Source organism: Anas platyrhynchos, chromosome 4 (genome assembly GCF_047663525.1).
Source record: "Anas platyrhynchos isolate ZD024472 breed Pekin duck chromosome 4, IASCAAS_PekinDuck_T2T, whole genome shotgun sequence".
NCBI lineage: Eukaryota > Metazoa > Chordata > Aves > Anseriformes > Anatidae > Anas > Anas platyrhynchos.
Genome location: NC_092590.1, coordinates 18,061,413 through 18,081,941, shown reverse-complemented (window position 1 = coordinate 18,081,941; position 20,529 = coordinate 18,061,413). Strand labels below are relative to the sequence as shown.

The 20,529-nt window shown below is 42.9% G+C and overlaps 1 protein-coding gene across 3 annotated transcripts in view; it reads left to right on the top strand.

Moving 5' to 3' along the window:
* Positions 1-20,529, top strand: part of TMPRSS11E (transmembrane serine protease 11E) — a 49,877-nt gene that overhangs the window by 17,101 nt on the left and 12,247 nt on the right. For all 3 annotated transcript variants that reach the window (XM_072037121.1, XM_072037120.1, XM_072037119.1), the window contains 8 exons: positions 4,614-4,748; positions 6,330-6,460; positions 7,659-7,776; positions 8,076-8,216; positions 8,692-8,809; positions 11,421-11,532; positions 19,153-19,276; positions 20,336-20,451. In XM_072037121.1, coding sequence (XP_071893222.1) covers positions 11,440-11,532; positions 19,153-19,276; positions 20,336-20,451 — 333 coding nt within the window. In that variant the 5' untranslated portion in view covers positions 4,614-4,748; positions 6,330-6,460; positions 7,659-7,776; ... (1 more) ...; positions 8,692-8,809; positions 11,421-11,439. The remainder of the gene's footprint in view (positions 1-4,613; positions 4,749-6,329; positions 6,461-7,658; positions 7,777-8,075; positions 8,217-8,691; positions 8,810-11,420; positions 11,533-19,152; positions 19,277-20,335; positions 20,452-20,529) is intronic.

Here is a 20,529-nt window from a genome sequence, read left to right as displayed (position 1 = left end):
TTTGCTGTCTTGGTTCGAGTACATATATGTATGTATATGTATAGGATTTGCACTGCTGGCTAAACCACACAATGCTTCCTGCTTTGGATTCCTGCGGCTCTTGATCTAATTATTACTTCATTTTCCTTGCTGGTATACCTAGCCTGTCAGTCTCACAAAGGCATCTCTGCCAGTCCCATAGGTACACATCTTTGTTAGCTGTCTGTACATCACACTGCGTGATGACACGCCACCTGCTGTCAATCTTTTTTGTCTGACCTCCTGCTTTGGCCTGGGCTTTGGAACAGGACTGTGAGTCAGCGTGCATTGCAGATGGATACCAGACAGCCCGACCTGATCGCAGGTACTACATCAGACAGATGTAGGAGGCTTGGATCCCTCTTTGTCCTTACCAAGCTGATACTGCAGCTGTGGCTGCTGTCACTTCTCTGCATTTTCTGTGTCAATTTAACTACTACAGGAGCTCCTTTAGGTTCACGTGGCCAGGGTCACTGCAGGTATCAGCCTAGAAGGGGACGGAGTGCCGTCATACTCTGTTGCTTAACATTCTAGCTCTGGCTTATGCAACCCTTTTAAAACAATTGCTTCTTAAAGGCCTTTATGATGCTGACTTACAAGCAACTGACTGTGAGGGTTGTGCCTCCAGAACAGAGGGTGGGTTCGGTGTCTCTAGAGCTGTGTGTGTTTTTGCGTTCTGTCCCGTGGGAGGATGTGGGTTGATGACTGCAGCAGACCCTTCAGCAGGCCTTTGACTGTCTGCTCAGTCTAGCTCTGCTCCCCTCAAGCAGGCAAGTGAGAAAAGTGAACTGTGCCCATTTGGCTCAGAGCTGATGTCCCCGCATCCCTAGCAGATTTCACCAAGGCCCTCAACTTTATCTAGACACACTCAAATGATCTTGCTGGCTTGTCCCTGAACAGGTGCAACACAAGATTTAGCTCATCACTGCCAAAGCTTCTCCTCTTATAGCTGCTGTACGCTGGAGCGTGCTGGTCTGTCTCTGTTTGCCGTGCCACCTGGTAGTGTCTGTGCACAGCAGACCTGATTTTGGAGAGACAGAGGCTCCTTCCACATAAGTCTTTTATCCATAAGTAAGGGAGGTACCCAGACTGTAGTACGCAGACACAGCCTGAGAAACTCAGCTGTCACCAGCACTGTTCGATCCTGTCTCCCCACCCAAACGCCATGTAAGCCCGTCTCTCTGCGCCAGCATTTATTTATTTTTTTTAGCAACCCAGGACAGGGTCTGGCCTACCCAGTCTCAGCAAGCAGGAAGGGTGGAACATCCTGAGAACCCTGCCTGTCTGCAGGGAGATCACCTGCCTGCTCAGCACAAAGACATTTCCACCTATTTATCACAGCCCTGTTTTAGTTAAGCATTCCAGGTGTATGTGTCCAGTTTCTGTGTAAATATGTGAAAGTATTGGCACCGGGATGACATTGGTCCTTTTATTTAAATAATAAAGAATCCTTAAACTGCTGTGTTGCAGCTAATGAAAATTTTGAAGCACGGTGACTCAAATGTTTGCAGGAGAAAATTGCTCGTTACAGAAGAATAGCGTGCCCAGTGGTGGGAGACATCTGCCTCTAGCGTTCGGTGTTACAGGGTACCCTGAGCACGGTCTGCACAATGATCTGCTTCCTGCACGGGGTGAGGCTCCAGGCTTACCAGAGATGTCTTTGTGGTTTCTGCTGGTCTTCAGTGCTAAGACACCTCAGTTGCAGGAGGGAATTTGGACGAGCCTTCAAGAATATGAGTACAGGAGCTGAGAGGCCCCAAAGATGAAGCTGGGACATGCAGATGGTTGTGTAGAGCCAGGACTGACACTGTGCTCTTGCTGGTGACAATCTAGCGCAGCTCTGTGCAGTGTGAACAGAAGTGAGAAAGTGCCCTAGGACAGGAGTGGTGTCCTTTACATGCTGGTACCCATTTGCATGGTCTCTTTGCTCTCTCAACTCATTGCTCTCAACTATTGAGGTCTTTAAAAGACGTTCAGATGTAGAGCTTAGCAATATGGTTTAGTGTTTGACTGTTAGTGTTAGGTCAGAGGTTGGACTCGATGATCTTGAGGTCTCTTCCAACCCAGAAATTCTGTGATTGATACTCCTTTATTTGTTGCTCTAGCCTCAAGTTACCTCGCTCCTTTCTGGAGGAGTACCTAAAACTAGGTGTGGGAGGGACAGCAATTTCCTCTTGCATTTTTCTCTGCTTTTTGGAGTTTAGATTCTTGTCATTTGTGGCAGTCTCAGCCTTCACGAATAAAAGTTCCAAGGTCTGCTTTACAGTGTCTCTTGATTCTTATCTTCCTGTTCCTTACCATCATCTTCGCTTTCCTTCTTTAGAAACCAGAGCTGTGCTCAGTATCATGACTGCTTCCATTTCATTGTCTCTTTTCTTACAGGCTTATATTAACCTGGAGATATTTTGTCATGGCACAGACATGTTCTTTTTCATCCTTCACAATAGCAATAAATTAAGTAAATTTGTCTTTATCTTAATGCTATCGTTGTAGAACAATTAGGTTAAACAGAAAACACCAATATATATTTTTTTCTTTGGAGTCATCTTTTATCCACTAGAGATAAAACATAAATCCAGAACCAAATTATAAGTTTGAACCAAATTATAAGGTTTTTTTTTTTTAATCTCTCTGTTCCACTTCTCTACATTTTTATTACTTTACTGTTAACAAGATTTGTATCTTAGTCTTGTAAGTGTGTGCATTACTTCACATACCTCAGTAGCTCTCCTGAAGTCATGGGCAGAAATTGTCAGCTAGTAGGTATTAGCACAGTATTAAGTAATTGAAAGCAGATGACTTAACTGGCGCCTGCATATCAGTTTCTAATTCTGCACTAATTTCTACATGCACAACTTGTTACGAGGATGATTGTTCTTGCTTTTCTGTAGTTACAGAACTGCCCAAGGAGAGGTTAAAATACTATAGCAATAGCATTTACTGTGGGCATGTTTATGTCTCAATCTCATTTAAAGGAGAGAATGAGAGCAGTCATGGCAAACGTGATGGGGGAAATGTCACGTGCGTTTTTGAAGCAATTCCAATGACACATTAGTATAGCAAGATCTTGTTAGTGGATTAGTGTTTAAGGCAATTCTTCAGCATTCTGCAAGTCAGGGCAGTTCTGGATAATGTATGTTTCTCAATTGCAGAAGAGATTGACAAGGCAGCAGGAGACTCCAGCCAGAGCATTACTTTGTGTCAGTGAAAAGGAGGGTGGTATTTTTAAGAGTATCTTAAATGAGACACTGAGTGAATGCTGTTTGACTCAGAGTCCTAGGTGAAGCTATGCAATCTGTTTTTAGAGGAGCAGACAAAAAAAAAAAAAAATTTTTTTTTTTAAATATGATAAGTTGAGTCATCAGGCATATAAAAAATATTTCTGTATGCCCTGGCTTTGAATTTCTTCCCCCATTGGCTTGCAATATGCATGAGATGATCTCAGAGCAATGTAAAAGGATAACCAAAAACTTAAAATAATAATAAAAAAAAAAAAGTTCAGTTTCCTTGTGCAGTAATCTCTGCTCCAAGCAATTTTACAGCTTGCACACAAGTTATTTTCACTGCTTTCTGGTGGCTAGTCCTGCACATAGTTTGTACTGATACCACCATAGCAGGACAACCTGGTCCTGTTAGTGTTGTTACTGACAAATCAAAGAACTGTGCTAAAAGGAGTTAGTTAACAAATGCCTTTCCAAAAGCTGAAATGGGATTTACCTTTGGATGTGGCTTTCTTATTGTCTGCTTTATGCAAAGAATGAGATTGAAATCAAGGGATGCTGTGGTTGTTTTGGTGACACTGAAGGTACCAGAGCATTTGTGAACTGGGCTGGATATTGAGCTCTTTCTGGAAAACTCAGCTCTCTGTGTACCATGTAGGAAACTTTGGTGCTTATGGAAGATGCCTCCGCTTGAGGGCTGAGGCTGTGAACCCACTCTGGGACTCAGCTACAGGTGCTACCCCTTGTGGTTTTTTTTTCTCTTTGATAAGAGAACTGGGCTTAAGTGATACACATGCCTTGTTGTCATAGGGTTTCTGTGTTTAGACACCTTCAAAAGAAAAAAAAAAACGTAGCTTTGCGTCACATTTCTTCCAGCTTCAGTTCCCAGAGTTACTGTGGTTGAGTGTTACTTTCTCATATTCAGTCTTCGTTTTTCGTGGACCTGACATAATCAAGATGATCTGGTTTGAACACACTGTGTAGACAGAGTAAGCTAGAGAAGGCTGCAAAGCTAGACTGAAGACTGCAAGTTCCAAACATGTTTTTGACTTGAATTAAGCAGACAAGTAATAAAATAAACCCAGCAGCAAATCCTCTGGCAGCAATAATCAAACAGAGCCCTGTAACAATCTTAACTGCTACAGCGCTATCAAGAACAACTTCGAAAATGGATGAAGACTCTTGTAAAATGAAAACTTCTCTTGTTTCCTGAAGTTTGGCAACTGATGCAATGAAAGGTACTCCCTTAAAAAAACTGGAAAAGAAATGGAAGGTTTAGTAGCTATTGTTCGCCAGCTGTTGTTTGTGTGGTCCTTGTACAAGATGTTGACAGCTTCCAAGCTTCCAGAAAACTGACTTGGCTTTGTTTTTCAGGATCCTTATTTGAAATAATGATTTGGAGCTACTGGGATAGTTCATCACCTACTCTGCAAAGGCACTGCGTTCCCATGGCCAAACTCCTAGCCTGGGCAGAGGGACCTGAGTGTCGGTCACTGTGCAAAGACCCAGGTACACTGCATTCATTCCTTGCTGCCATTTTGTTTTTAGTGAAGTCTAACTCAGTCTATCCCTGCATGACCCACATCCTTTGAAGTTACCTGCTCCTAAACACCTGGCTTTAAGACTCACACTCTAGAAGCCTTGTTTTGAGTCCTTTGTTAATTTTTGATTGTGTGAGTATGCATATGTTCTCTTTGGAAATCCACTTGTACAGAGATGGACAAAGATAAGCTTTGTGTGTCACTTTGTGCAGCCTAGCAATTGGTGTTTGTAAAGATAAGTGAATGTGACTGAAATCCAGTGATAGATGCACTTGAGCCACATGCATCTTGCAGGAAAGGAATGGCCAAATTTAGGTACAAGTCAAATTGTAAGGTGTTAATGGGTGTGCACCATGCTTTTTAGTTCTTTCAAAGTATTTATAGGAGGAAAAACATTTTCTTGCTGAATATTGATACTGTATTGGAAGATACTTGTGTGCAACCTTGAGGAAAAACATAAGCTATGAAGTTTGGACCTGCGTTTGTAACAAGTAACAACACAAAAGTTTGCAATGCAGTCCTGACCTTATTATATATGCCTGGGCTTTTCCCTTCCAATTTGCATAGCCTGTAGGTCACCTTACTTTGTTTCCCAAACGTGTTTGCAGATTGTTGTGCCCTGCCTTGGCGAATGGGCTCTCCATAAACTTGTGGTTACAAAGGCAGGTAGAAGTATGAACATCTGTGTCAGATGTTGTACCAGGAGGTGATAGGACCAGCTAGACACTAGGAGCAGTGGTCTGCAAACACTATGCTCCAGGTTAGAAAGGGTATTTGGGATATGGAGATTGCTCATAATTTTTTGTTTGAATCCTGAGCATGTTGGAGGGAGGCTACCCTCAGCTGGGACCTGGGGACTGGTACTGCATGTGCAGAGTCTTAGACCCCTGAGAAGAATGGTTGTGAGTGTAGCGTATTTTTCAATCTTATCTAAAGATTAATCTGGCTCATACACTACTATTTTTCAAATTGAATTTTTCTAAAGCAAGTAGAAATGACCTTTGTCTGAATGGTTGAAGATAATCCAGAGAACTGTTTAGAATCAAGTAGAAGCAGCTACTGTATGAAACAATGCAGGTCCTGGCTTTCTGGCAACTTAGGAAAACCATAGGAATAGTAACAAAACCACCACAGTCCTTACGAGTATGGAGCCTTATTACAGGCTGTAAAATGGGAACGGTCTTGTTAGTGTCCTCGTTAGTATTTAAAAGAAAAATTAGATCATCTGGTGAATGCAGAGTTTTAGGCCAGTTAAACTTCTTAATTCATCAACCCTAAGAAAGAAGAGAAACCAAACCTTGCCCTCAAGTCTTCTTCAGCCTTTCCCTTCAAAAAGGCTTCCGGTGGCTGCCTACCTCAGGAGGTATGTTTAGGACAGCAGCGTTTCATAAGTACTGACTTCTTCATGAAGGAAGAGCTGCTCTCGCAACAAAGAAGCAGAGTAATTTGTCAAGAGTCTTCTGTAAATGCTAATATATTCTCAGGAGTTTTCCATCCTAACATTAACTTGGGATTGTTTTGAATAAAGTGGTTTGTGTTTCCTTGGCAGGAGTCTTGGAAACTGGATGCCTTTACAGGAGAAAAGGTGAAAACCATGCTTGGCTGGTTGAACACTCATGAACCAACATCACCTTTGTCTCCAAGAGTAAAAGAAAATGACTTTTCCTGCCATGACTTCAAGTAAGTGGCTGTTGCATGCCATGCCTCACTTGCCAGGCTTTGGGGACATGGTGCATATCTGAACTTCTTTTGCAAAAAAGACACTGTCGATTTTTGCCTCTACGCAAGATAAGATGAAGTTGCTTTTGTGATACCACTTCAGGCTCATTCAAATCAGAGGAACACCATTCAGCTTACTCAGGGGGGTCACGGACCCTTTTTGGAGCTTAAGGGCTTGGTTCTTGAGGCCTTGCGTGCTATTGTGTGTCATCAATGTAACCTTTAGCCAAGAATTTTGCTGCTGCAAAATACAAGCTGGACCTGTAACCCAAGCTGAATGTACTCTTGAATGCTGAGAAATGTGGTGGTTCTTCTCAAGCGATGGTTGCCATGCTTGCTTAACTGTCTAAGAGCAAAGACACAAATACATCCTTCCTGTGGCTACTGATCTAGCTAGGCAGGTCAGACCGTGTTTTGCTCAGGAGGCAGATGGGGACAGGCTTTGATCCCCAACTGCCTGTTGTTCCATCAGAGGATTAACAATACTTTATGATTAAGAAAGAATGCCTGGCAGGTAAATGAACCAGAGACTCATGGAATAGTCAGTGGAGGACACCTAGGAAAGATGAGAACAAAGCAGTCAGAGTACGGTGCTTCCTCAGAGTGGTTTCTAAACCTGCAGTGGTTTGACTCAGGAAATCTGTGGATCACAGAGGTATAATCATCATATTTAAGATCTTTATGGGGATTCTTATTTCAGAAAAGTGATTAAACCTTTTAAATGTGCAAAGTATTTGACATTTTACATATCTTGCAGTGAGGAGACCCATACCTTACCTGTATATCATATGACAGAGTATCTCCTTGTGCTCATTTTAAACCTGCTGTTCTTATTTGAAGTCCCCTTAGAAGAAACAATGAACAGTCTTTTCCTGTTTACTCTCACAATTCCAAACGTTACTCTCCAGATATCTGTTGCCTCTCTGTGCACCTTTTTCAGCTTGCAGAATCCTGGTGCCTTCAGACATCCCATGCACAGACGCTATTTGGTTCCTTTGGACAGTTGTTCTGCCTCTTTTGGGATGTTTTACTGTTCCTTTGTATCTGCTTTGAGATAGGAAATGGACCAGAACTTCATGTAGTATTTATGATACAGGCATAATGTGGATAAATTGTGATATGTGTGCCCCCCTTTTTTGTTTCTCTGTTCTCTTTGCAGATAATCTCTATCATTTTTCTCTGGTTTTGATTGCTACTGAGTTGATATTCTTGTAGGAGTTTCTGCCTCCGTCTTATTCCTGAAAAGCGTAACCAGCTCAACACCTGTCATTTTGTAGGTAAGGCTAGGACTTGTTTTCTCTGTATGTGTCACTTTATACTTATCAGATTCTCATCTGTTTTATTAGTCTTTCAATGTTGTGAGATGCTTTTGGAGTTCATTGTGGTTAGTTTTTCTTTCTACTGCCACGAATATGCAGTTATTGTGGGATGATTGTCACCTCGCTAATTATCTCTTTTTTTTGCATACCTTTTATGAATATAACAAATAGCAGAGATTCCTGTGAGTTTGTGAACTGGCTTCACTAAAAATCATTATCATTTTTCTTCTCTCTTTTAACTGTTTTTCCATCTTAAGCCTTCGTATCCCATGGGAGCTCAGCTTTTTTAAGAGGTGTTTGTAAGACAACGTCCTGTGTAATTTCTGTAGGAAATACAAGTAGACAACATCACTCAGACTTGCCTCATGGACCAGCTGTTGACTTGCTCAGAAATTGAGGTAGGTTTTCAAGGCAGGACTTTGATTTACAAAAGCTATGATGGTTTTACCCCACGCAACATATTTTATAGGAATACTTGCTACTTTTATTACTTCATTGCCTGTGCTAATTTAGTCACTTTGTAGATCACGCTACACCGTAAAGGGTTCCCCATGCTTGTTTTACAATTATTTTTTTTAAAGTTTTCCCCTAGTGTTTTGGCAATGAAGTAGCGTTGGATGAGAGGCAGCACACCATCATCAGTCACTTAATTTTTCTATCCTTCACCCTGGTTGAATGCTATCTGTTCTTGGTTGTTTCTTGCTGTTAGCTTTTCCAACCTGTCTCTTTTGATACTTAATTTCTAAGAAAAATTATCTAGTTGGTTCTGGTGTGCCTCTCTTTAACAGTGTGTGTGCAGTTTATGCGCTTAATTTTATAATACTTCACACTTTTCAGCTTTTCTGCAAAAGGCTTTATTTGTTCCCAATGCAGCTATGCATTGCAGTAATGCAGCTATGTGGTCCCTGTCTTCAAAATTGAGTGCGGCAGTAGCTGATTTTCCAGCTTTGGTCTCCCTAGAAATGTTGAAACAGCTGCTGATACTGTTCAGGTAGGTGGCAGAAATATTTTAAAGCAATTGTGTGTACTAATCAGGTCTGAATCAAGAATTGCTTCCCATCTTGTGGATTTCCTGACTGTCTATTCCTGAAACAATTGCTCACAGCATGCAAAAAGCTGGTATTATCTGACTGACAGTGTAAAGATTTCACATTTTACTTGAGAGTAATTGCAAATAATTATTAATAATTGTTCCCTGGCATTTCTATTATCTTCCTGCCACCACATTTCCTTTATGTCTGTTTGCACATGTCCTTGTTAAAGGTGAAGTATTCTGGGTCTGTGCCATCTTTAACCTTTTTCAGGTAATTCTGTGAAACATAGGAAGCATTATTTTTGCTTTCTGTCTCTGCATTCTGTTCACATCAGACTTTTTTTTTTTAAACTTCTGTTTTGTTTACTATTGATCTTTGTCAACTTCTGATGTATTCTTTACTTAAGAATACAGTGTCTAGCATAGGATTCAGAACAATGCATCCCCTGTGCACCAGGCTGCTTTCTCCTACTTCTCAATTTAAAATTCCTATATGATCTTCCTTTTGTGAAGTGCAGATGTTGCTTACCTGCTCATCTTTTGCTACTCCAGAGGCTTCCCCAGTCCCTAATAAATCTGCACCTCTCTTCCTTACTCTGTTGCTTTAGCCATGCATTGAGACTTTGCCTCCCCACCAGCTGTTATGGGGGTCCTGTTCTTTGGCATCCTGCATTCTGCCTCCAGAATCCCTCACCTTCCCTTTCTTGTACTTAATACCCATGTAGACCACAATGCCTGCCAACTGCCCAATATTTCCCAACTTGCCCAGGCTTCTCTTGAAGTTTCAGGGCTGCACCAGCAGGCACATCAGTACACACTCTCTGCAATCATGAGCCAAACCTGTTAACTACCTGGTAAATGATTCGCTGGTGGCTATTGCTTGTTCCTTCCTTCCAGCTGGAGTTCCTACTGCAAGGAAGTATTGTCTGTAGGAGAACACATACAGTCACTTTGTGCAGAGGGAGGACCGCTGGCCAGGATTATTACATCCTTCACCAGTTTGGTGCCTTTTGGACATAAAACTAGGCCTGGAAAAACTTTTTTTGTGCTCTGAAAGCCTCTTTAGCTTAACCTTTCCACTTGAGCAGCAATGGGTTGTTTTGCTTGCAGGTGAGACTGTTCAGAGACTTCCATGAAGCCTCCATTGCATGTGTTCTTCCATCTGTGCCATGATAGTAAGCAGGAAGGGCTCCATCTCTGAGGATTGTGGGCTGCCTGAAATGAACACATATTCACACCACCTATACCTGGGTCACATAATCATGGAACACTTACAGTTTACCCTCAGAAATTTTCACCCTCTAGCTAGTTTCTGTCTGCATTTCTCTTGCACATCTAGACTGGCTCAACAGAAGTCTACTTTTATGGCATGGAAATGCAGCTTCCAGTTAAAATATTGAGATGTAATTACATGATGCATTGTTAGTAACTGTACTTGTTGTGTTTCATAACAAATTACCCTGTGACCTGGACTGAATCGAAATTATGAGAAGCTGAGGTTTATCTTTAGACTATATTTCAGTCAAAAGAAGCTGCCATTCCCAGGAGGGCAGTGTTCCTGTTGGCTGGCTGTGGACTTGGTATAAGGTGAAAGGAAGAGCTCCAGCCACATCAGAAGTATTTGGAGCAGCATGTTTCTTAGCTGGTGATCCCTGAGTTATGGAGGGGTCAAATGAAGCATATTCAGGTGTCGGGAAAGAATCCCTACATGTTAGAAACTTTTATTGTAAAGAGGCTATCTGCCACACACACCCCTCGCTTGTTCTGATGTTCTGTCCCCTTTATTTGCCTTCTGCAACAAATCTATGCATAAGGCTCTGTGGATATATATATATTTTTGAGTATGTTTAGTAGAAATGAGAAAAACTAAAAATTGAAAAAAGGATTGAGAAAACATTGAGAAACGCTATATTAGGTTAGTTTGGGCTTGTGATAATTGACTTCCAAATTAACCTGCCATAACTAGCACAATTAGAAATGCTTATGTAGGAAATCTGAAAATATTTATATCATAAATGTTTGTGACCTGGAACAATTTTTCCAGGACAGAAATATCTGTGGCTAGCTGGTCACAATCAAAATTAACATCTAAGAAGTTCAGGAAGAATCACAAGCTTGTCCCAGTAGTAACAGTTACACTCAAATTCTTATCTGGCCAAATGGCACCTTGCAAGGAAGTTCAAGGGAGTTGAGGCACATGCCGCTGAACCTTCATCAACTTACATCAGCTCTGCCTCTAACCAGGGACTGAACACCGTCTCTCTAGCATATGCAAATTTTCTGTGTTGGTCCTGCCCATAATTTCTGATTTGTTTTTAATTCTGCCAAAGAAGGAAATAAACTCTGCGTCCTTGCAAAATTTTCGTGGCTCTTCTGATTTGGGGTGTTGCAGGGTGTGTAGTTAATGCTCTGAAAAGGCTTCGGGATTCCTGGATGAAAGGTGTGATGAAAGAAGTGTACTGTTATTGTTTTAGGGGAGGAATCATGCTAGTGGGTAAGCCTCTGTCACTGAGACTTGCTGGACTTGTTTGTTCTGACTTGCCTATGACTCCTTTCTTTCCTAATTCAGGTGATAAAGCCTCAAGTCTATGCTGAGATGCTGCACAGTGTGTTTAGTAGTTCAGGACGGTGCATCTCCCAGACAGAAGAACGTACTGCTGACCTCTCGTTGGTGTCCAGAGGTGAGTGCCACAGCTATCAGACTTGCTACTTGGTAGTTTGGGCAGCGTGGTTATATAATGTGGAGATTTATAGGGCAATTTCGGGGCTTTGACCGAGGCAGGGGCGGAGAATGAATGGCACTAGCTCTGAGCTTACATCTGATTTCAGCTGCCTTCTACGCATCAGTAATCCTTCTGATCCTTCCCCTTTTCTCTTCACCCAAAATGTGTTTTGTTTTCCAAGAATTCCCTGGCTCCTCTAACCGGGTGGTATGGTGATAAGCCAAGGTGGTCTGTGGCCACAGAAGGTTTTAGGGGGCAGGTGAGAGTCCTCTCTCTGTGTTCTAACTCTGATCTGCCTTTCTTGCTGCTGAAGTTAGTGTTGCAGTCACGGTTGCTGAACTAGCAGCGTGGTATGAGATGATAAGCAGGATAAAGTTATAAAAATATCTTCTTGTGCTCCTGTTTATTTTAGTAGGCTTTGTATGCTGCCAGTGAAGTGTTAATCTGTGCAGAATCAGCTTGGAAACACACCAAATCTGGTACCAAACCATTTCACCCACCCTACCTTGGAATGAAAAAACAGACAAAAAAAAAAAAAATGATTATAATTGCTTGTCTAGTATCTCACTTCTGGAGTAGATTCCCACCTATTAATAAGAGAGGAAGAGCAGGCAGGCAAAGCCTTTTTCAAAGGCTGGAAAGGAGAGAGCTGCTATGTTCTGGGACTGATGTACGGACAGAATAAGGTACTAGTTTGTGATCAATGTAGATGGTGATGTAGAAGCTGTTGAGCCTTGTTCTAAACTGGATGTGTTTAGTGGCCAGGTGCTTCATCTCCCTTAGTCTAGAATGGCCTCTCTTACCTTCACGCAAGTTGTCGAGTTCTTATGTTGTAAGTAGCTTTCCTAATTCTCCTAAAGCTTGTTACAGAACAGGGGAGTCTTTTCAAGATGTTTTCTGTGACAAACAACTGTGGAAAATGTGTTATTAATCAAGATTATTTCAGTTGTTAGCCCTAGTTATATCCCACAGGTTATTGAACTAGTATGGTAGGCCAGCAAAGAACTGACAACCACCAAAAAGGTGTATACAGAATGGGTGAAAGAAAGGAACAACAAGTGTTTTGTGCTGATTGCAAAGGTGATTAAATAATTGAGGAAGCCTTTATGAACAGCATTCTCGCATTCTGGACATTGTTAACTCAGACCTTATCAGTAATTTATCCCAAAGGCTGAATGCTGTGCTTGAATCTTGCTGCAAATCACAAGAGCAATCTTTGAAGCTGTTGTCTTTGCTTGGCTGAAGTGTGCTGCTGGTAAGCAGCAAGGGCCTTGGTAGAGTTGTGGATAGTCAAGGGGAGGGGCTCAGTTAGTATGTGGCAAATACATTAGTGATACTTTATCTGACTGCAGAGGGGTGGCATGCAGCACCTACTGTCTTTGTGGGATGTTTGAGGGTGTGGGGAGATCAGGCTGATTCAGCATGACGCATAGAAGAACACACACATTGTTTCCCTCAGCAGATCCCTTCAATATCTGGAAGTCTACCATTGTATCAGAGCTGCTTTAGGAGATGTCAAACATTGAGTGAGTGACACTGGTAAGAAAGCACTAGCTGCTTTTATTTCAGTGCCTGAAGTAGAAGGGGAATGTTGTCCCATCCTCTTAAAAGTGTGTGTTGTGGGTATGCCACAAGAGCAGAGGAGAAGGACAAGGTTGGTGTGATTGCTCATAGCAGAGGTGGGAATGGAATTAGCGTGTCTTGCTTGCGTGGCCATGTACTTTTGCTACTGGACTCCTGGGGTTAAGTAGACATGCTCCAATTACTGCCATTCCCAAACACCCTGCCAAGGAAGAACGCTTCAGGGACATAGTTTCACATTGCACTCACCAGGCCAGCAGATTAGTTTGTTCAGTTGTCTTGTGAAAGGTCCCACTTCTACGAAGAGTGATTGTGGGGCTATGCCTGAATCCTAGAATGGAGAAATGGGAGCAACTTTAAGCGTGGAGAGTCCCTCATCAGTGTGTTTGCAGACCATATTCTACCCTTGGCTCTTCCAAGAGTATTACAGTAGCACTGAGCAGTGGTTGGACTAAAGTTACTATAGGAAGAAAGCAGCAGATCAGATAGCAAAATCGAAGAGTTTGCATGTTTTCTTCTGCACAGAACTTGGCAAAATGCTTCCAGTAAATACTACTAAAAACACACTGTGGTTCAGATCCATTTGAAAGCAGATATAGGTAAGGGGTGTTATGAAGGCTTAGCTTAAGAAGTCAGAAAAAGTCAAGGGCAGATTCCGAAAACAAAACAGGGAAGGTGTTCCCTGCTTACCTTTTCCTAGAACACAGGTGGTAGTTTCACTCCCTTTCCCTGTCTGAACAGCCATTTTCCATTTAACAAAGATCAATTTCCTGGTATCAATGTTACTGAGGCTTTTGGTAACATGCAGTAGAAGAGAGAGAAAAGTTCAATATAGTGAATCAAATTCTGTCAGGCAGACCTGAAAGCTGGAATGAGCGTAGTAACCTTTTAAGGAGTTTGGTACAGAGGAGAGAGAAGGGACGGCTCATCACCTGTGTATTGTGCTTGTCTTTACTTTTGGATAAATGTTCCAAATTGGAAGGTAAGGGGTTCATTTTGGGCTGGTCAGAAATTCAACCAGAAATGCTGTCAGTTCTCTGCTTGGTTTCATAAGGAAGACCAGACAATCTTGGCTCCATTGAAATTTCAGTACAGTTCTTTCTGATGTGCCAATAACTATTAATGTAGCTTTAATTCTTGCTACATTTCACTTATTTATATCCTGTATCAAGGCTTGACATATGTGCATAAACACACCTTTGTGTGTAAAACAGCTATGTTTATATTGAATTAAGTTGCTTCCAAAATAGTTTATTTGGATTCTTTTCTTTGGCACGGAATAACTTTTTAGTCATTGAAATGCTTTCTTTGGCACGGAGCTGAGGTGTGTAAACTGAGACTAATAGTTCCCATTACCAGTCCAAAATGAACCATGATAGGAATTTCAGACGCTACACTCACGGGATCATCTTGGGCTCCCTGGGAATTAAGCATGTTTTAAATGAGAATGTTGATTGCTGGAGGAGGTCTGATGTTCATTCAACGTCTTGCCAAGATAAGCAGGTTTGTACTGAACTAAAAGATCTAGGGTTTGAAAGTTCTTGCTTATTTCCTGCAGACCAGAAGCTGCCAGATAGAGACTGTGAGGAGGTGGTTTTCAGAGCAGGGAGGACTCAGCCTTTCAAGGTCTCTGAGTGGAGAGTGACTTTTGATTTCCTAAGGCTTACTTTTGAGGAACGAAGGTCATCCTCATCCTTTCACAAGGGTGCGTGCTCTGTTGGAGGATGAGTATATTGGTGTTACCTGAATTCCCCTGATAAACCCTCCTGAGAGTGAAGTGTTGGTTACTGTAGTTTGGGCTGTAAAAAAAAAAAAATTATTAATAATAATAATAACAATAATCAGCATGTGGTGTAAGGAAAAGATTCATTTATAGGCTAAGGTGATCAGATAATCTCTGCCTCTGCGTTCATCAGCACCACAGAAGAATCAGTGTTTCTCTGGCCAAGGGAGTGTTGCTGGGTGGAGCAGAGTTTTCTTGGTGAGTGAAGCGTGAAGACCATACAGAAACCTGATTGCTGAACAGGGGGATCCACCTGCCACTGAGCTATTTAACTACAGAGATGGCTGTCCAAGGCTCAAGAATCCCTGTCAGGTGGTTATTCTGGTAAAGCATGACGATCCTGCACCTCCTGGCATGGCAGCAAAAAGGCTTGGGGAGTGAAGGAGCTAGTTGGAGATGGAACTTGTGTGATTATTACTAACTGAATAGACTGGACGTAACCTGAACAAGAGCTGTCATCTTAAACATCCTAGTTGGCCTCAGCAGAGTCAGGCTTAAAGCCAGACCTACTTGTGAGTGTTTTTGTTTTGTGCATACAGTCTCTAACATGGAGTCTAGGACTAAAATTCCTGGGCACTACTGGAAATACACATTGCTCCAATACAAGTAGTACATGCTTGGTGTTGCCTACAGCTCAGGTTTTTCTTCAAAGAGTGATGGATAGCTACTCCTGGGACAAATAAGGCCATCTGTTCTTTTTTTTTTCTTTCTTTTTTTTTTTTTTTCCCTAGCCCTTCTGCACAGCTGCTGACTAGCATCTCTGCTGTTGAAGTGGACAGAAAAGATGGGGGCTGCTGAGCTAGGTCCTGCATCTGGGCAGCATTGCTGAAGGATGTATATTGGCAAATGTGCACTGTGGGAGGTGGTGAGACTTGGCCCTTCCACTGCAGAAGAGATTTTTCTTGTCCTGGTACTCACCTTAGCAAGACAGAGGTGCAAGGTAGAGGTCAAGAGCATCCTGCTAAAGAGAGGAAACTGGTTTGGGTTTGAAGAGGCACACTTCATTTTGTATATCCCATACAGAGTAATAACCTGTATAAGTATAGAAATATAAGGAAGTGCTTCCTAAAAATTGTTTTCTTAAATTCTATTAGTGAAATCAGTATCAGAAGTGGAGAAGGCTTTCTATTTTTCATCTCCAATGTTTTCATTTCCCCCAGCGCTGTGGCAGTTAAGGTATCAGTTTCTCCTTCGCAAATCTCTGTGACCTCTAGAGAGCAGGCAGGTCTGAAATGTTGGGGAAGGGGGTCTCTGCTGGCAGGGTTTGATGTGTATCCAATATTTGCATGAAAAAAAGAGACTGAAATTCCAGGTAGTGCTCTGCCTGTCAGAGCACGAGTCCTGTGGGCAACAAGACATTCATTTCTCCAGTGTGACTCTTAAGCTTTTGAATCTTAATCGTAAGGCCCCATCTTGAGGAAATCTATATACAGGTCAAAAAAACATTGGCTAAGAAATAAGAATACTGCTGCCTCAGTCTCTGCAGAGTCAGCCATACGCTGTTGAAGCTGTGCTTCATGCTCCCCATGCCAAGAGCAGCGGAAGGACGTTGTGCTGATTGCTGTTTGAGTGGAAGCCCACTGGGATGGGAACAGCTGAAGCACAAGGAACCAGGCAAGCCTGTCAGCAGGGGCTTGGGCTGGAGAACAAAAGCTCACCAGTGCAGAGAGCAAGGCTGGATGCCAAAGCAGCATCTTGAAAGCAGAAGAAGCGACTAGATGAGGAGGAGGCTTATTATTACCATAACAGCCAAGAGTCTTGCCACCCAGGGCACTGACCATTAGGTAAGCTGCAGTCCCACCAGCTGGGTCTGAAAGACCATAAGCTGTGAGATGAGGATGAAACTGCAGGGAAACTGCAACGTGTTGAACTGAGGCAGGGCAATCCCAGAGGTATTTCATTTTCATCTGAATCTCTCCATCCATTACACCCTTGGGTTAGGGGGTGGCATATACAGTGAAGGTCTAGATGGCCTGAAATCAAGGTCTTGGTGAAACCAGTTCAGTCCTAGTGACTGAATACTATATGCCACTGCAACTTGTGGTTCCCAAAGAAAATAATCTTGACCAGCCTAGACAGGCTGCTCTCATCTGCTCTACAGTCTGCCTTGCCACCAGGGAACTGAGATGGTCTAGTGGGGAGACGGCTAGACCTGCAGTAAAGCCTTGCAGAAAACACCACTGGTTAGAGAGCATAAAAACTTTCCTGCCTCCCTTCTTAAGCAATGGACTGGGATGCCTGCCAGCACTCACTAGATAAACTAAGATTTTGGGTGACGAGATCAAACTGTGAGTTGCTTCCAACTATCCTCTCATTTATTTAACACTCCCTCACTGTGTGCAGCCCCCTCAGCTGCTTCTTCTGTGCCTCTGTCCTTTTTTTTCCCCATCGTTTTCCTAGTTTATGTTTCCTGCCATCTCTTCCTCATAGTTTTGCTCAACTTTCTTGCCCTTGAGGCAGAGTGTATAAACCCACTCACTCTCCCACTGCTTCAGTATCTTTGCTGTCATGGATTTGTGCATCACAGCTTTACCTTCACTGCTGCTCTGTCCCCTGAGCTCATCTTAGGACACCAACAGCCTATCATCCCACTCTGCTTGCTCATATCCATGTTCACTCTGCTGTCTTCCTTGCCACCCCACAGCCAGAAAACCTGCAAAGCATCGCTCTCTCTGCCTGCCTGTTGCTTCCTGCTCCTGTCTTCTCAAATGTTGTTCACAAACGACTGTGCCAAAGGCCTGGAAAGGGGGAGAAGAGCATTTAGTATGTCTGGCAAACAGCAAACGCAAACATGGTTTAATGGGCATAATGCAGTATGGTGACTAGTCAGCTGAGAGCCTCCACCCCAGAGCTGGCTGCTGCCATTTGTCACTCCAGGCACCTTTGAGGGATTATCCCACATGTTCTTCTGACACCTTGTACTAAAGCCAGCCGTGATGTAGAGGCCTGGTGCGTGGCATGACAGCAGTTACTACATAGTGCCCTGTAGAATTACGAGGGATCTGAAATAATTGCACTTAAAGCTTTGCATCATCCTACAACAAAGCTACTGAGGACATGCGCAAAAATGCAGTTTTCCTAATGTTCTCTTGCCTAATGCTGTGCAAGAGGAAATAAATGGGAGGGAAAGGCTTACTGTGCATTTGTCCATGTGTGAGTTAGGTTCCCAGCCCTCTCGTGGGTCTGCTGCTGGCTTTTGGCCTGCCAATAAGACTGGGTCTTCTTGCTGTGTGTCGTCATGTTAGGTGCTATTTCTCTCCCCTCTGACAGGCTGTCTGGCAGAAGGCATGATGCTCTTACAATCTATGCATGCTTTTGCTGCAAAGAAACCCAAACCTAGTAGAAGACCAGTAAATGTTACTACTCATACCAATGAAAAAGATCTCAAAGCGGTGTGTTTTATAGCATCTCTGATAGAATCATAGAATATCCTGAGTTGGAAGGGACCCTTAAGGATCATCAAGTCCAACTCTTGACACCGCACAGGTCTACCCAAAAGTTCAGACCATGTGACTAAGTGCACAGTCCAATCTCTTCTTAAATTCAGTCAGGCTCGGTGCAGTGACCACTTCCCTGGGGAGCCTGTTCCAGTGTGCAACCACTCTCTCTGTGAAGAACTTCCTCCTGATGTCAAGCCTAAACTTCCCCTGCCTCAGCTAGAGGGGTTATCCCCTAGCCTAGAGTGCAGAAGGTGCCTCCTCTGTTATGAACTGATACATTCAAGTCCAGTTTAAATACCTGTGTGGGCAGCCAGCTGCACTTGAGATCTGTGTAATACTTCTTGATGGGAAATTGTCTCTACTGACCATGCCTGCACTACTTGAGGCTTTTCTCAGCTGTGCATGTGAGGTAGTGGAGGCAAGCTGGAACACAGGAGATTCTGACTAAATATACGGAAAAAAAGCTTTTGCCCTGAGGGTGGTCAGAGACTGCACAAGGATCCCTGAGAGATCTCTGTTCTTGGAGATAGTGAACACTTGACAAAGCCCGGGGTAACCTGCTCCACTGGAACCTCGTCTGAGCAGATCTAAACCCCTAGGGTTTGGAGGCCTTTCCAACCTCCCTCATTCTGTGAGTTTTTATGTCAGTGAGCTGAGTTAAGCCGCACCAGATGCAGTTTCTCTCAGGATGTGTTACTGTGTTTCTAACTGAACTTAGAAATTTATCCATGAATTTAAATTGGATATTTATCCATGTTTTCTTCTCCAATGCAGATACTGACTCAGATGGACACAGCAGTGAAGCGTATGGAGCCATGGAAGATAGCAGTCATCGTTGTGTCAGTAATAGTTGGTCTGGCCATTGTCATTGGCTTGATTACATATTTTTTGTGCCATTGTAAGTGCATTCCATTGTTGTTGTTTTAAGGAGATTTTTGAGGTATCTGTTGTGTTTCACTTGCTACTGTGGTCCTGCCTCGTGATTCAGGTGTGAAATTCACCCCAGCTATAGAATCTGCATGAGAACTTACTAGAGCCTGTGAAAGTCCTGTATTGATTAGAAACCCCCCAAGAATACTTAAAATATTACTTACCTGAAGTGGGGATTTAAATTTTATCTGTACTTCAGTTTGCCTTGCCCTGCTGTCTCCCCTGGTATCCACAGTTAACCAATTACTGTGGTCTTGAGTGTAAACCAGAAGTGTCTAGTTAAGGCACTCAAGCTATGCATAGTAAGCTTCGTCTTGAACAGGATTTTTGCAGAAACTGAACCTGGCATCTCTGGCTGAGGATATTCCAGAAGGAGAAAGGACAGAGGTTTGGGCTTTCTTGGAGTCCTGGTTACCAAGGATCTGGTTTCAGTGGTATTTGAATGATGCCACTCTATTCCCAGTTTCTGAAATACTCATGTGAGAGGTTTTGAAGTATATTGCTACTGGGACAGAGCTAGCTGTGTTGCTGTCTCAGGTCACTGAGAATCAGTGAGGCCTTGGTTTATTTTAGGATACCAGAAAGAGTAGGGGCAGAGCTGCAGCTTATTTTTGCAGTTAGCTTTTTGCTAACTCTGCATTATAGGGCCATTCTCTGCCATTCCCTCGAGAGCCAGATTTTAAACTTAACCCGAATGCTGAATGGCTGCAAACAGCTCTGGGCCACCTGCCTTTGTGGGGCAGGGACATGCCAGAGGGCATCTAGGCTGATTAGAAGAAGATGGTCCTCAGAAGTTTATTAGTGGATGTAATTTAAAGCTGCTTGGTGTAGTTGTCAGGGTAGAAATGAGCCCCCAGTTGGTCCATGGAGCAACAAAGTGGCCCAGATCCCCCTTTCCTCACAGTGTTGCCCAGACCTTGGTCACAGCCAAAGCCTGGAAGTCTTACTTGTGCCATGTTCTGCATGGAGCTGTGCTTGAATTGTATTGAAGAAAATGAACAACTTTTCCTTTTTCTCCTCTCTGCAGATCAGTACAGATATTACAATGCAGCTTTCCTTATCACCAACATCCAGTATGATACTCGGTACGAAAGGCAAACCACAGAAGAATTCAGATACCTGAGCCAAGAGATTGAAAACATGGTAAGCTAAGATGTTTCTCTGTTACTGCCTGACCTATGGTGAAGAGTCCTTCATTTGTGCGATTGGAAATAAGACGAG